Source organism: Tupaia chinensis, unplaced genomic scaffold (assembly GCF_000334495.1).
Source record: "Tupaia chinensis unplaced genomic scaffold, TupChi_1.0 Scaffold000256_1, whole genome shotgun sequence".
NCBI lineage: Eukaryota > Metazoa > Chordata > Mammalia > Scandentia > Tupaiidae > Tupaia > Tupaia belangeri.
Window position 1 is genome coordinate 2,586,042 of NW_006159736.1, and position 17,446 is coordinate 2,603,487.

Sequence of the window (17,446 nt, forward strand, 5' to 3'; positions counted from 1 at the left end):
AGGGCAATAGGATATTTCTGTAAAGGAACAGAGACTCCATTTACTAGAAGACGAAGGCCCTGGTTTGTCAAGAGAAGACTCGAGAGCTTGGAGCTAGCAGAATTTAAGCAGATATTTTATTGTTATTATGCCTAGCAAAATATAATTCTGATTCTCTCTGCTATAATAGTTACTTTTCCCAAAAGTTCATGTATTTTATTCACACATGTGTGCATGAAAGAGACGGGGAGGTGGTGGTAGGGGAAGAAGCCGTCTCAGCAGAGTCTCGTCCCATTGTGAACCTCGTTCCTGGGCCCTCCAGCTCACGAGGATATTGGACATGTGTGCTCAGCCCTGGCATATGTTCAAGCTGATCTGGAGAGCCAACACTACCCCTCAGCTTGCTGTTGACTGCACTACCAGGCTGGACCTAGAATAATTTTGCTTCTTTTTTTTTTTTAATTTTTTTTAAACTTTAGTCTTTTTTCCCCCCCAATCATTATCCCTAAGACTCATCAGTAGGAAATAAAAAATGAGTGTCAGGGATGATGATAAAAATGACCAATGCAAAGATCAGTCTTCAGTATTGACTCTTTGGGATAATAACCTTAACTTTGTGCTTATCTTCATGGCTTACTTGCTAAAGGCTGACTGTTTTGCACTCCTGTCTAGCCCATTCTCAATGCTTTGGGTAAATTTTAAGTGAAAAGGAGAACAAGATTTGTGACCAAATGGGAAAATAAGCATGAGAAGTGGTGACCGGTAGGCAGATTTCATTATTTTATGCAGCAAGTAAATAAGTTGAAACCGTTGGGACTTTGCAGGTGGCTCAGCGGGCAGCCCAGCTGCAGGAGGCTCTGCTGCACTGTGGGAGGTTCCAGGATGCCCTGGAGTCCTTACTCAGCTGGATGGTGGACACCGAGGAGCTTGTAGCCAACCAGAAACCCCCATCAGCCGAGTTCAAAGTGGTCAAGGCCCAGATACAAGAGCAAAAGGTAAGTCAGTAATGCTTTTGATTTGTCCCCTGTATTAAATCCTAATAATGAGGGTAAAAGTTTACCATGTGACGTTAACAGGATATCCTAGTTAACTGGTTCACACTGCTCTAGATATGATTTTGTTAGTCATTCAACAAATGGGCCAGTCATTGTTCCAGATGCAGGGGATACATCACTGAATAGAAAAGATGAAGATTTCTCATTGAGTTTAAAGTCTAGTTTAAAGTCTAGGAATCAGGTCATGTGGGAGTCCAGCTCCTTTCCTCCCTGATTACATAATGACTTAACCTAACCTGTGTCAAGGGAGTTTATTTCATCCCCTTCTTTGTGTGTGTGTGTGTGTGTGTGTGTGTGTGTGTGTGTGCTAGAGGGAGTGGAGTGAGTATGTGCTCATTATAGAGAGAGGCAGAGGAAGAGGAGAAGGCACCTCCCATGGGGAATGGTCACACTGCAGTCCCTCCTGCTTCTCCATATTGTCACAATTTGGGGCACACATGCACACATGCCCAGCATGTTTCTTAAGCTAGTAGCGCCAGGACTCAAATTGTGTGGTTGAGCCTGTGGCATCTGGCTGCCTTAACTATCGGGCCACAGAGCTGGCTGTCTTCTTCATCATCTTATACTTCTCTTTCCTGTGCTGTTAACACGGTGTCTCTGCGTAGCAGTAGTTCATTAACTGTTGAATATTTTCTTGATTAGATTAGAGCAAGGGAATCCTGAGTTCTGGCTCCTTATATCAAACTCCATTGCAGGTATCTTGAAATGTTTGATTAGAATTAAATTGAATATTGCTTTTGCTCTTAAATCGTAAAATATTGGTCTTATTTAGTCAGTTATGGGACATGCCCCACCCTCTTTCCGTTTTAGAAGTACTTAAAAGCTCTTTTTTTAGTTTTCATTCTTGTAAAGGAGCTAGTCCCTCCTTGTAAAAGGAGCCAGGAGGCTCCAGTTTTAGTCTTGCTGACTTGTGAACTTGGCATGAGTCTTAACTTCCTTGTCTATCATGGATTAACATGGGAAGGACTTTGGAAAACAGTAATGATTTTCAGTAACCTCTTTTTTGTTGACAAGGCAAATGATTGTTTAATGTTTTGTACATTCTTATTTCATTAAAATAAGGAAGATTTCACATTGTTTCCATGATTCAGTGCAGTTATCCTATGGACCATATCTACTTACTTTGTTTGTTTATTTATTTATTTACTTATAAGGAGAAGGGAGTTTATTCTGTAATTGGTTAAGGGATATAATCAAAGACCATAAAATTGTCTTTAAAATCTTAGCATGTTCTTGTATGTATAGGTATAAGACACAAGCACGCGCAAATCATTCCTGACTACAGTCAATCAGTCATTTGCTTCTCCCAAGTAATTATCCTGATTTTGGGGACCAGCAGTAAACATAATAGCTGTATCTCTGGACTCCCATGTAGTTGACTGCGGTTCGAGTCCCGGACCCGGTGGCTTAAACTCACACCGGGTACGTGTGCATGCATGCCCAGGATCCAGAGAGGAGAATGGAGGAGAAGAGATTGTGGTGTGTCCCCCTCCCCCACCAGGAGGCGATTTCTCACTTTTCTGTGTCTCTTTCTCTCTCTGTCTTTCTGGCGAGCGCATGCGCCCTATAGCTAAAACCAGCTAAAACCTCTCCAAAAAAATACTTAGCCTGATTTCTTCAAATACCCCTCCTGCTTTCTCATCTGACCATTCCTCAAACAGATTTCCCGATGACTCAGCACTTGATCAGATTGTTCTTGGTAGAGGTCTTTTCTTAATTTCAAAATGGCTGTGGTCTTGCTGATCTGCTTCACTCACTTTCTGGCAAGTGCACACACCATCTTATGGGCTGGATTGGAGGCCATTGTTGGATATACTATCCCATAAAGTGGTCATTGGTTCACTTTTCTGCTTTTCTCCCTTAGACTATTAGATCATGGCAATAAGAGCTTTGTTTCATCCTGCTTTCTATTTCCAACACCTAATAGCACATGGTATGTGATACTCTGGTGGTGAAAGTCCAGAGGCCTCAGCCTACAGCATGGCTGAGGAGCACAGAGGATGGAGGTTGAGTGCAGAGAGCCTACTCTGTTATTTTATATTAAAAAATTAATGGGTTGGCTCTGTGATCTGGTGTTTGGGGAGCTGGATCCCACGTGGCCTACTGTGTGCATCAAATCCTGGACTTGACTGCTGCAAAAAGAAGCCAGGTGCATGTGCATGCATGCCCAAAGTCCTGATAGAACAGAGGTGGAGGAAGAGAAATTGCAGCATGGCCACACACCTTTGGGGGGTAATTTCTCTCTTTCTCATTGTCTCTCTCTGGGAAGTGCATACACCCTCTGGCAAATTTTAAAAGTATTAACAAAAATTAATAATGAATTTGGTGGTCTTTTCAATATTAGTTTTAGTCTATTATGAATAGCCCCAACCACAATGTCTGACCCAATAGTAATGGATTTAATGGATTATTAAAAAAAAGATTCATTTTTAAAATTTCTCAGAGCCTTTCATATTACATCCATAAAATATTTATCTTTCTGTCACATTATCAAAAGTACCTAGAATACATTTTACTTTATGTTTGTAGAGTAATCCGTTGCCTTTTTAAAAATATATTTAATGTTTTGTCTCAAGCTTCTTCAAAGACTATTGGATGACCGTAAATCTACTGTGGAGGTAATTAAAAGAGAAGGAGAAAAAATTGCTGCAACAGCAGAACTTGCAGATAAAGTGAAGATTTTGAAACAGCTGAACCTCTTGGATAGTAGATGGGAGGCATTGCTTAATAAAGCTGAAACAAGGTAATTTAAATTCTTCAAATTCTTGAGGCCAGATGGTGACACAATGGTAATGCAACTGGACCCACATGGAGCAGTCCTGGTTTTGCATCCTAATGCTTCCCTGTGTGTGTGTGTGTGTGTGTGTGTGTGTGTGTGTGTGTGTGTTTGTGTGTACGTGCGATCATGCCTGTGATCTGGGCTGGCTGACTGGAGTGGATTTTAGCATGAAGACCTGGTAGAGGATGATTGTCTCTCTTTCTGTTTCTCTCTCTGCCATGGAAGTAATAAATATGTAAATAAATTTTTTAAAAAGGTTTCTGAAAAAATACTTCCAATTCTTTTGAAAGAGTAGCAATAATGATATTTTGTATTTTGCTAATACTTTTCTTCAACTTGTTATTTTCTCTTTACTGACGTCTACGTGAACCTAGTTAGCAAGGACCGTGATGCCTCTCCTCACTCCTCTAATGGTGATATCTTATAGTCACCAGCTGTATCCCAGCTCTTTGTCTAAAAAAAGTATTTCCCTCAGAGGTGATTCATTAATTTGTTTATATAATAGTTATTGCCTGCCTACCATGGATCTGGCACAGAGCTAGGCCTTGGGTTATGGGAGGAGCTGAACAGAGCATCTCTGCCCTCAGATAGAATAGTCTCGTAGAATATATGGCCTTTGAAAAATGATGACCAAGGTGGTATTTCAAAGATAACATCTAGAGAGCTGTTGGAGCACAGAATCAGAAGGACCTAGTCTGAGGATGATAAAGTAATATCTGAACAATGTTTTTTAAGGGAGGAGTTAGAGTTAGGGAGGAAACAGGCAGGTGGAAGAGTGGTCTAACATGAAGGCCAGGAAGCCTAGGGCATGACTCTACTGGGTGTTGGCTTACTACAACATCTCAGCCAATATTTCTTCATTCTTTGCATTGACACCACGTTGACCACTATTAAGTAGTTGCCACAATGAAGAGTATCTCCCTAGGCTGATTGGGATGAAAGTAGATAAACCACTGAACTGAAGGAATATGTTCTATGAACTCCTAACTTCTTCAAAGCCAGCATAGGAAAGAGAAGGATTTGTCTAATCTTGAATCATAGAGTAGAATTAGTTATAAGTTTCGGACCGTAGAGTGAGGTGGCCTTAGGGGTTAAAAGCCTCATGTTGTCCTTTGATATATGCCAGCAGATGACCCCTTCTGTGTGATGCCCCAGGACATTGTGCTCTGGGGCCATGGAAGGTACTTTCAGTAATTTTTCCAAAGTAAATGAATAAATGTCTGGATCTCTGCCTTATTATTATAATTAGTCTTCTTTTCCTAAGATCTTCCTCACGCTGGTAATAAATGGAGAAATACTGATATTAATTGTAATTCATACCCAGAATTATTAACTCACAATTTAAATCATAGTAAGTTAAACCCATTCACAAAATAGTTATTTCCACTGATTCTAGATGAGAGAATATTTGAATTTAGAAAAAAATAATAAATAATGATAATTCTGAAATTAAAGAGAATGCAGAAATGATTTATGTGGTTCCTTTGTAACTAATGACGGAATGTGTTTTTTGAAAGTATTTCAAAAAACGGAGCCAGCAGATGGCATAATGGTTATGTCACTGGACTCCCGTATGACTGACCGCCATTCAAGTCCTGGACCCAGTGGCTTAAAACTCACATCAGAGGTGTGTGCGTGTGTGCCCATAGTCCCCATCAGAGAATGGAGGAGAAGGGACTGTGGCATGGCCATCCCCCTGGGGGGTGATTTCTCGCTTTTTTTCTCTCTCTCTCTCTGTCTCTCCAGCAAGCACATGTGCATTATAGCAAAAATCTCTCTAAAAAAAAAGCATTTCAAAGAATATTTCCAAAGAGTAGTTCCCCTCTGTTCATGATATTTGAATCCATAAAATGTTAATTACTGCTTTAGGAAATTATATCTCACACTACTTTATAAAGTGAAAATCACTGTTCTACTAAGTGCTAAATAAGTATTGGGAAGAGAACCTATGTGTGTTCTTCAGAATTTAAACTAGCTTTGACCATTTGCTTAAAAACAATGTCAGTAACTGATGTTCCAGTGGAAATTAATATACAAAGCACCTAAAATGGGGCCTGGCACAGAATATGTGTCTTATAAATGTTACTTAGTATTTTTGCTATTATTATAGTAATGTAATTATACTTTATTGGGAGTATTGTTTTTTACAAGAGATTTTTGCTATAGGGTGCATTTACTTACCTGAGAGACAGAGACAGAAAAGGAGAAATCACCCCCCCCCCGGGGGGTGGTGGCTGTGCCACAATCCCTTCTCCACTCTCCGCTCAGAATTTTGGGCACATACTCCTGGCATGAATTTTAAGTCACTGGGTTCGAGACTCGACCTGTAGTTGACTACGTGGGAGTCCAGTGACATAACCATTATGCCATCTGCTGGTCCCTATTGGGTGTGTTATAACACAATTATTTCAGACTTTGATGAGATTCAGGGATTTCAGCCTGATCTGTTGTTCAACTTTAATTTTATTTACCAGGGTAACTCTTTCAACATGTCCTCTTAAATGTCAGAGATTTAAATTTTAACCTTAGACAGTCTCTACACAAAATGTCGAGAATAGAATACAGGAGCATGACTAAAGAGTTCTGTTGAATATTTCACACATTCTTCATCCCTAAATGACCTTTCTCTTGGCCCATGTCTAGGAACCGTCAGTTGGAAGGTATCTCGGTGGTAGCACAGCAATTCCATGAAACCTTAGAACCACTGAATGAGTGGCTGACGACTATAGAAAAGAGGCTGGCCAATTGTGAACCCATAGGAACCCAAGCAGCTAAACTTGAGGAACAAATTACACAGCACAAAGTAAGATAACGAATCACACATTTGTAAGGCTGGGTTTTTATTTTGTGGTTTTGTAGCATACATTTGAGTTAGATACTTTTGTTTGTTCTGTGTAATTGCAAACTGAATCCATTTCAAATGTCCATTCCTTTAGTTCTGTTTATGTTTTCATTTTCATGTGTCCATTCTCTTTTTCTTTTTTTTTTTGTTTTTAAACTGTATTCAGGCCTTAGAAGATGACATCATCAATCACAATAAACATTTACACCAAGCTGTTAGCATTGGCCAATCCTTAAAAGTTTTAAGCTCCAGGGAGGATAAAGATATGGTGCAGAATAAATTAGACTTCTCTCAAGTGTGGTACATTGAGATTCAAGAGAAATGTCACAGCAGGTCTGAGCTCCTCCAGCAGGCTTTATGTAATGCTAAGATTTTTGGGGAAGATGAAGTTGAACTGATGAACTGGCTGAATGAAGTACATGACAAATTGAGCAAGCTCTCAGTCCAGGATTACAGCACTGAGGGGCTTTGGAAGCAACAGTCTGAACTTCGGGTATTTTTATTTTATTTTATTTATTTATTTTTCATTTCAGTTGCCATTTGTTTTCTGTCTTCTTTATTTCTGTATTATTTTATATTCATTATGATTTAGCTAAGTCACTATTCAGAACAGACTGCTTTTATGTTCAAATTACTTTGAATAAATTCATTTTGAGAGACCCATAATTAACCAGCAATCTATAGGCCATTTTCACAAGGTCCTAAGTATGGGACGGGGGGTGGGGGGGTCTTCAAAAAGTTCATGGAAAGTTCATATTTAAAAAAATGCTATGCATGGATTTCAGACTTTTTTTTTTTTGCATCAAAATAAACTCATACTCTAACCCCAAAGTCCTGGACCCAGTGGCTTAAAACTCACGCTGGGTGCATGTGCATGCGTGCCCCAGATCCCGAGAGGAGAATGGAGGAGAAAGGATTGCGGCGTGACCATCCCCCCTGGGGGGTGATTTCTCGCTTTCTGTCTCTATGTCTCTCTCTGTCTGGTGAGCGCACGTGCCCTATAGTGAAAATCTCTCCAAAAATAAAAAAAATAAACTCATACTCTAACCCCATTTACCCAAAGACTTTTTGAAATCTCTCATATTTTCCAAAAAGGAGAATGCTCTGATTTATGGTAGATGAATATGGGTTATGGGGCATGATGGTGAAAAGTCAAAGTATAAAACTGAGGACAATTATGAGTATTTGAAAATATGAGGTGTTTCTTTAAATATGTCTCTGTGAAATCTAAAGTTCTCTGAGATTAATTAATGCTAATATTGATTTAAATCTGCACACACACATAAAAATGATACCTGTGTTTTTAGGTTCTGCAAGAAGACATCCTACTCAGGAAACAAAATGTAGATCAGGCACTACAAAATGGCTTAGAACTACTTAAACAAACCACAGGTGAGATTTCTTTCAAGTAAAATAATCGTGCACTCAGCATTTTGCATTATATTCCATATACTTCAGGTTTGGGTGGAAAAAGCAGTCTTGGACCATTCCAAGACTTCACTCTGGAGAATGCTTTGAAGACCAATCAAGGGGGGTTTTATAATATGATCTCACTTTTTTCTCATGATCTCATTTGAGTTCTTGATGAAAGTTGGTGTATTACTCATAACACAAAGCGCTTTGGCATAGCTAGTCTGAGAAACCCACGATGGAGTTACATTCATTTTCCACTTGCGGGAGGTAGATGAACACATAGGTTGTAGACCCATAGGCCTTTTTTCCCCTGAGATAAATTGTATTACAGTCACATACATTCTGGCTATACAAAAGCTTCATTTCCTTATGTGTAAATCACTATGGAAACAGATTTGGTTTAATGTCTTTGTTAGGAAATTTTTGAACAACTTGGAGAAACTAACTTACTTTAGTAATTTCTTTGACCATCAGAACGTTTCACTGTACCTATATCCAGTTCAGCAATATATGGGTAGAGGGTGATAGTACTGTTTATTAAGAGAGAAATTCAATACAGTATCTATAGCCTTGAAGTAGAACCCTGAAGCCCAGGACAGTTTCTTTTTGTGTCTAAAAATGAGGTGGCGACAACAAAGGAGTAGTGAAGAGGAGTAATGATGAGTAACTAAGAACACAGAGAATTTTGCCTAAGGTAACCCAGCCTTTAAGCTAGGAAGTCAGTATCTGAATTCAGATCGTTTCTAGCTCCTACATTGTGAAAATTGGCAAAACGGCCACTTTGCACATAATTAAAGGCACTAACTAAAGCCTTTCCCAGATTTTGCATTTGTATTTGTATCAAAGCTGTTTTGAATAGGCAGGAATACTGGGAAAGATTAAAATATAGACAAGGGCTTTGCTTGGGTCAGATCATCTTTAGACAAATGTCTTTTTCCCCAGAAAATTTCATCAGTGTACAGTAATACCCAAAGATTCCCTTCTCCTCTTCCCTTTAAGAAATAACACGGCTTTGACATTTCAGGTGATGAAGTTTTAATAATTCAAGATAAATTGGAAGCCATTAAAGCGAGGTACAAAGACATTACTAAGCTGAGCACCGACGTAGCCCAGACCCTGGAACAGGCGCTGCAGCTTGCAAGGCGGCTGCACTGCACACATGAAGAGCTGTGTACCTGGCTGGACAAAGTGGAGCTGGAATTACTCTCATATGAAACTCAGGTTCTGAGAGGAGAAGCAGCCAGCCAAGCACATGTGAGACAAAAAGTATGCTCTGATTTTGCATTTTGGATCAGCTTTCTATCTTTTAGGGAGTGTTATCACATAGGAATGAAATTGTATTTGTCTTGTGTCATTACTAATATGCCGAAGGAGGCCTTGGTGGGCAGGGACCCAGCAGAAATTGGCAGCAGATCAACTCTTCAAACTTTTAGGAACCCAGACAGCAAAACAGGGTATTATAATTTGTTTCAAGAGTCTTATGGTTGGAAGTATAGTTTATTACGTGAGAGACAACATGATGAAAACTTTTAAAAACAGAGAAAATGATCATTATTTCAGTGACACATGTAATTTGGTTGGAATAACACTATTTCTATAGGGTAGTGTGAAGTGGGTTTTTTAATTAGATCGGTAAGGTAGTATACTGCCATCTTAATCATTCTTTTCAGAGATAACAGTATGTTCTATCATCCCTGAAGGGTGATAACACAAGGGTGAAAGAGAATCGGTGAGGTCAGGCTCATTGAGCATAGAATGATTCATCAGGAATGACTTAAACGCAGTCTGTCCTTATTTTCAAGGTCATATGCCAAAGGAGGCCTTGGTGGGCAGGTTTAAAATTCTCTCTTTATTTTACTTTTCTGTTACCTGATGACTTACAGTTTCCAGGAAAGCAAAGAATAATACATATTAACTTGCTTGGTTTTGTTTCCCAAATTTTAAATATTTATATTACATTTCAAAGATAAAATCTTGCCATGTTGACAAATGAATTGTCCTGTGAGCAACTCAGGAAACACTTTCCTTTTTGCAAAATAGCTTTAAATATCAAAGGTTTATTTAACTCAACTGAAACCCAAGGGGCCAAAGCATGGCATTATTGGCCTGCACAGGACTTTACCCCCAAAAACAGTTCAAGTAAAAGTCTGTTCACACTTTTAAGTGTTACCCACACCTTTGAATGTTTTTAGGAACTGAAAAAAGAAGTTAAGAACAACAAGACCTTAGTGGACTCCCTTAATGAAGTGAGCAGTGCTTTGCTAGAGCTGGTGCCCTGGAGGGCGAGAGAAGGACTTGAGAAAATGGTAGCTGAGGACAATGAGCGCTACCATCTAGTGAGTGACACCATCACTCAGAAGGTGGAGGAGATCGATGCCGCCATTCTGAGATCACAGCAGGTAGGGACAAGTGGTTTGTTGTCTAGGCAATAAATTTTCTCCAGCTGTTCCCAGCACTTTCACCTGAACAAAGATATCTGCTAATAGTGTTTTCATGCATTCGTTGTGCTTCAGAATTGAAAGGGTGGATTTGAAAAGAATCTGACTGGGCTGCTTGGACATCTGAATGCGGGGGCAAGGCTAATCTGTACATTGTTCACAGCCATCTGCCTCATTGTCCCAGAGTTCATCCTGCCCAAGTCAGATGCTGGGGACAGCAGCCCCGCTTTCCAAACAGAATGCTTTTTGTCAACATGTGTGTATATTGCTAATAATAATTTTATGCCTCAACTTAAGTCTCATCTCTCTGTGAGTAAATAGTTTGAATCATCATGGTAAGTCAGTACTAGCTGTTCATTTGCATGCAGCTATGGCAAAGAGAAGGTATTCTTTTTAAGAGAGAAACAATTTTATTTGTAATGTGATCGAAGGGGAAAAAAAATGATAGTTTCTGACCTGTCTGTGACTCATACAGAGTTCACATTCTGAGATTTTTATAGACACCCAACCCATAGCCACAACACCCTCAGAAAACTAGGCAGTAAGTGGGGTCTTGGAAATGGACGTTTATAATACATGTTTTAACTCACTTTTATTGAAATGTCTGAATATTCACACTGTTATTAGACTCTTGTTACAGACTTTCTGTGGGGGAGTGTGGTTAGTATGATACTGCGTGGTCTTCAGGGCAGACCTTGGGAAAGTATCTGACAAAGCTTTTAATAATACTAGCTAAAAGCAGGAACACAGATCAAGCAGATCCCATAGGACTATCCAGAATAATCTTCTAGTGCTGCTAGAAGTGTAATTTATATAGTTCCAAAGCACAACGCCCCACTGTCATTTCAGCGCTGTCCTCTAGAATCATAAAAGCTGATGAAACACAATGATAGCAAAGGCCCTGCCTAAGACATTTTTGTGAGGGAGGGCATTCATGCCTGAGGAATGTATTTATGTGATTCTGTTTTTAAAGTCTGAAGGATTTTGTATGCCTCATTATTATAGGAAAATAAGTGCCTTTATTTGTGAAGTTTATTCAAATATTTTGAAATACCAAATTGTTTTTCAGTGAAGCTTATTTGAGCATTTGGGAACTGGCATTGAAAACTTCTCTAAATAGCAAGACAAATACTCTGTTCTTGGAAGTAAGATTTTCTTGAGAAATTGACTATGGTTGGTTGATTTGGTAAAGTGAGACAGTAACAAGGGCAAGGTGAGGGCCAGCAGGTGGCATGATAGTTGGGTCTCTGGACTTGCACATGTCTGAGTGAGGTTTGAGTCCTGGACCTAGTGGCTTGAAGATCACGTAGACTGTATGTGTGTGCATGCCCAGAATACTGAGAGGAGACTGAGAGACAGGATTGCGGTGTGGCCACCCCCCACTGGAGGATGATTTCTCGTTTTCCCCTCTCTCTCTAATAAGCAGTGCTCCCTGAGGCAAAAACCTATAAATAAATAGATAGATAGATAGATAGATAGATAGATAGATAGATAGATAGATAAAGTAAGTAAAGGCAAGACCCAGGGTTGGGCCTAGGTGGTCACTAACCGAAGCGTAGGTCTAGTCAAGATTTTACAAATGTTTTCCAAAGTTAAAAAAAAATTAACGAGGACAGTGTAAGTCTTCTAGAATTCAAAATATATATCCTTTAGAAGAATAACAATTACTGTTTTTTTCTGACAAAATAATTTCTTTCAGAAAATACTGAGATTTTTAATGTTTAAAGAATACAGGAAAATTCGCAAAAGAAAAAATACATAAACAATTCGAGGGGTCAGAAGGTGGCTCAGTTTTAAAGCCTGACACTGCCAGGCACGTACATGCTCATGACTGAGGCTGGCTGAGGTTAGAGGTTGATCATGGTGTTAAGGCACTGTTGGGATGCTGTCTCTTGTCTCTCTCACTCTGGAAGAAATAGATAAATAAAAAATTACGAAAAATAAACAAAAAACAATTCGGTTTTTATCTTCCCATCTTCGTGTTGAGAGAAAGAAAGGACATGTGCTGTGCAGTAAGAGCTAGCTTCCAAACATCAGCATGAAAGCTGCTTGGGAATAATGACACACATTAATGTTTGAAGGAAGCAGAGGATGGAGCATAAGTTTGTAACCACCCTGTATGCATTTCGTCTTTTAAAAAACTTCTGATTTGGGATCCGGCAGGTGGTGTGGTGGTTAAGGGTGTTGGACTCCCACATAACTGACCAGGGTTCAAGTCCCGGACCTAGCAGCTTGCTTTTCTGTCTCTCTTTCTCTCTCTCTCACTCTCCTTTGCAAGTGTACTCTGTCTTTCTCTTGTCAAGTTAAAATAAATAAAAGTTGAAAAAAAAATCTTTAAAATAATACAAAACTACTGATTTGACTGATTAGATATCCATATTAATCCTGTATCACAATAATTTTTAAAAGATTTCCCATTGGGACCAGCAGATGGCATAATGGTTACATTGCTGGACTCCCATGTATTTGACTGTGGTTCAAGTCCCGGACCCAGAGGCTTGAAACTCATGCCGGGTGCATGTGTGTGCATGCCCAAAATCCCGAAAGGAGATTGGAGGAGAAGGGATTGTGGTGTGGCCATCCCCCCTGGGGGGTGATTTCTTGCTTTTTGTCTCTCTGTCTCTGCAGTGAGTGCACATGCCCCATAGCAAAAAGCCTCTCAAATATATATATATATATATTTTCCATTGAATTTGGAAATACTGGGTTGTTGAGAAAGTTTTTTTTGCATAGAAAAATACGTCACGGAAGGGCCTCATATAAGTTTCAATGTTTGTATTTATTTAGGAAATCATTGAACACTCGATTATGGGCAAATAAGTGAGAACTATATGCATTCAGTGCTACCACTCAACAAGCCTCCAAGTCTGATTTTGCAGATTTGCTGGCATTGACATTCTGAAGAGGATATTCTTTAAAAAAATAGAAATGGGCCCAGTCATTACTTTTAGGAAAAAAAAATCTGAGTGAACAAGGCAGCTTAGTATAGTGGTGTTGAGCTAAACTGCCTCCCTCTCACAATACATGCCTTGTTTTGTTTTGTTTGCTTTTTAATTATTTAATGTATGCCAATTTTTAGTTAGAAACTTAGCAAATTTTGCATTTTATGCCTATACAAAATTTCATATCTTGCTAAGTTACTTTCTGTAATTTTAAACTGAACTAATGAGCCCTGTGAAAATAGGGAATGCTTAAGAAATGTACCACGTTGCAAAGTGAATTCAGGCCTCTGTGGTTGTTGGTTTAAACTTCAGAGCAGTCCATAGTCCTTTGCCTCTGACAAATGTCTCTCTGGGTTTGGGAATCTCGGACACTCTGGCAGTCCAAATTGTTTGACTTACGTCATTATATTCTCCTCATAATGACCCTGATATAAAGCCCACAGGTTAGTGGTTTGGGTGCAAAGAAAACAAACAGTTCACTGGTTCATTAGGAATCAGCCTTGGAGAAAAATACCACCTGTTTATTTCTTTTAAAGAACCAGAAGGAAACCTCCCCTAGAGATGTGAGATTTGTTTAGACTCTCCAGGTGTTTGGGGGTGGGAAAATATGGGCTGTTATAAATAATGAGAAACAAAGTGGAAGGAAATGCTAATCAAAAGACAGTGATAAAACCCCTAGTCAGGAGAGGGGAGTAAAAAGGATGTCCTTGAGGTTAAGGTGTGCTTATCACTCCGCCTTTCTTAAACAAATAATTTCCACTCAAGAGAAACATTCTGAATAAGCACAAAAGCAATTTGTCAGAGATCAGAGAAAAGTTTAAATGTTAATTTACAATCTGCTTTGTATTGATTGTTGTGGCACTTGAACTATTTTTGGTGACATCACCTAAATGTTTTGAATTCATGATGCTTAAAGCATGTACAAGTATGTGGGAAGTAGGATTGTGGTCTCTGGGTTCAGACCACCCTGGTTTGAATCTTAGGACCAAAATTTACTAGCTGCATAATTTTTCTTTTTAAAATTTGCTATAGGGACCAGCAGTTAGCATAACGGCTATGTCACTGGACTCCCACGTAGTTGACTGTGGTTCGTGTCCCGGACCCGGTGACTTAAAACTCATGCAGGGTGTGTGTGCGTGTGTGCCCAAGATCCCAAGAGGAGAACGGAGAAAGGATTGCGGTGTGGCCATCCCCCCTGGGGGGTGATTTCTCGCTTTCTGTCTCTCTGTCTCTCTCTGTCTGTCTGGTGAGCGCACGCACCCTATAGCAAAAACCTCTCAAAAAAAATTTGCTATAAGGTGCATGTGCTCGCTGGAGAGAGAGAGAGAGAGAGACCTCCCTGCCCCCCCCACCCCCACCCCACTCCAGGATGGATGGCCACTCTACAACTTCTCCATTCTTCCCTCGGAATTTGGGGCAAGCACACACATGCACCTGGTATGTTTTTTAAGCCCAGGTCAAGGACTCAAACTGGATGATTGGCCATGTAGGATCCAGGTGGCTTCACCACTATGCCACTGGTTGACTCTTGCTGGATAGTTTTTGATAAGTTAGTTTGTTTATTTCTGCCTTAGTTGTCTTTTCTGTAAATGCAATTAATAGTTAATGTGCATATGGTACTGTTGTCAGGATTAAAGGAGATACTCCATGTTAAGCACTTAGAAAAATGTTTTCAGTAGAATTCTGGCTGTTAACTGTTTTAGAGAGTGGTTTTCAGGAATATTTAGAAATTGCCACTTAAGGACCGGTAGATGGTGTGGAGGTTAAGGCAGCTAGTAGATCCCACATGACCAGCTGGTTGGTTCGAATATTGGACCTGAAGCTTGAAAAATGCACTGAGCACGTGCGCATGTGTCAAGAACAATCCCAAGAAAAGAATGGAGGCATGTGTGCACAAAAAATATCATGAGAAGAGAATGGAGGAGAAGGGATTGTGGCGTGACCATTCTCCCTGGGGACTATTTTTCTCACTTTCCTTCTTTCTGGAGAGTACATGTACCTGTAGCAAAACTTAAAAAAAAAAAAAAAAAAAACACTTAAAATTTCTTATACTGTAGAGAATTTCTAAAATGCTAATTCAGCTGTAACAAGAGCTACAGTAGCTAAGAAGCTGAGATGATGGGTTAGACTCCAGTGATGCTACCTAGTAAGCTATTTCCTGGGGGCTAGATGATGGTGCAGAGGTAACACGATGCTCTGTGAGGATGGGTCCACATGGGAAGGTCCTGGTTTAAATCTCGAGGCCTCCCTCTACACACTGGCATACCCTCTGAGCCCATGATCTGGTCTAGCTAAGGCTAGGGTGAATTGTGGCATGAGGGCCTATTCAAGGCATCTCTCTCTTTCTCTCCCTGCTCCCCCCTTGGAAGAAATAAACAATTAAACCTTTTTAAAAAATTCCTAGAATGGGGGTTGGCAGGTGACATGGTTAAGCTGCTGGAATTCCACACGACCAACAGTGGTTTGAGTCTCAGACATGGTGGCTTGCTTTCTCACTTTCACTCTCTCTCTCTCTCTGGTCAAATTAAAATAATAATAATAATAATTATAATTATAAATAAATTAAATGAAGTAAATAATTCTAAAAAAAAAGTTAAAATAAACTTCCTAGAATGTGGTTATATATACTAAGTTTATCAACAATTTATTTGAAGTCTTTTTATGCTACTTGTAACAAATTCATTAAAATTTGACCTAGTAATACTACTCTCTCTGTTGCCCACTGGTAAAATAAGCTCTTTTTAGAATCCACTAGAAATAGACATGTTAATAGTCATTTAGATGAATCATGGACTTAAAAATGCCTTGCTTTACTATAAATTGCTTAATATAGACTCTGGCTACCCCATTTGTTGCATAACAATAAATATTTGTTAATTTTATTTTAAAAAAACTCTCAAAAGGAAGAAGAGAAGTTTCTACATGAAGTCTTGTTTTCTTTTAGCAGGGCAAATATTTTACTTGGTTAAAGAAATAGTATTTGAGTTTCTACTTTCCATTTTGGCAACTTAGGATAGTATCATCATACTGGTTTTTCTCTAACTGGATTTTTCTAAGGCAAGAGAACTCAAATTAAATTAATAGTAACAGCCAGACTTTCTCTATTAGGACTGTCATATAATTATTGGCATACTTTCAATAGCATGGACATAAACAAGAGGGCTGGTATTTCTCTATGTTTTCAAAGATCAGTAGGAAAAAAAAAAATCCTCATGCCTTAAATTTTATTCCCATATTTTTCAGTATTTACGCTCAGGTAGAAAGGCCTGAACTATTTTTCTCAGTTATATTCCCCATTTTTTTTTAAGTTTATTGTTATTTCTTTCATGAGATAAAGCAAGAGGGAGAAAGGGAGAGAAAGAGAAACAGGCACCCTCAACAGAGATGTCACATTGCAATCCCTCTGTCCCCATCCTGGCCCTCTAGTCATGCCCTCTCAGGTGCATGTTCCATGTATTTCAAGTGGACCTAGTATCCAAACTGTGGTCTTCCATGTGGCTTCAGCATTACAGAGTGGTACCCTGCTTGTCTATGCCACTGTAGCCCATAGCACTTTTTAAGCAAATCACATAATTAAGTTCTGCCTGAAACTTCATTGTGTATGCCTTGGAAACAAATAGTCCACACAAAAGACTTCCATTTCTCTCTCTCTCTCTCTCTCTCTCTCTCTCTCTCTCTTCTTTCTTTCTTTCAGAGAGAGAGATTTTTGCTATAGGGCATGTGCACTTGCTAGAGAGACAGACAGCAAGAAATCACCCTCCGGGGGAATGGCCACTCCATTGTCTTCTAGGGACTTTGGACACGCATGTACACGCACCCGGTTACAAGCTGCCAGGTTGGGACTCAAACCACAGTCAGCCATGTGGGAGTCCAACAACATAACCAAACACCGTCCTGCCGTCCTTTCATTTCTTTTTTTTTTTTTTTTTTTTTTGGGGGGGTTTTTTTTTTTTTTTTTTTTTTTTTTTTTTTCTTTTGGGGCGGTGTCTCCCTCCTAC

The 17,446-nt window shown here is 39.4% G+C and overlaps 1 protein-coding gene across 1 annotated transcript in view; it reads left to right on the forward strand.

Annotated features, from left to right (window-relative positions):
* Positions 1 to 17,446, forward strand: part of DST (dystonin) — a 576,919-nt gene that overhangs the window by 478,960 nt on the left and 80,513 nt on the right. Inside the window, exons 58-63 of the mRNA XM_014588047.2 lie at positions 3,611 to 3,777; positions 6,457 to 6,616; positions 6,822 to 7,148; positions 7,963 to 8,047; positions 9,093 to 9,334; positions 10,261 to 10,467. Coding sequence (XP_014443533.1) covers positions 3,611 to 3,777; positions 6,457 to 6,616; positions 6,822 to 7,148; positions 7,963 to 8,047; positions 9,093 to 9,334; positions 10,261 to 10,467 — 1,188 coding nt within the window. The remainder of the gene's footprint in view (positions 1 to 3,610; positions 3,778 to 6,456; positions 6,617 to 6,821; positions 7,149 to 7,962; positions 8,048 to 9,092; positions 9,335 to 10,260; positions 10,468 to 17,446) is intronic.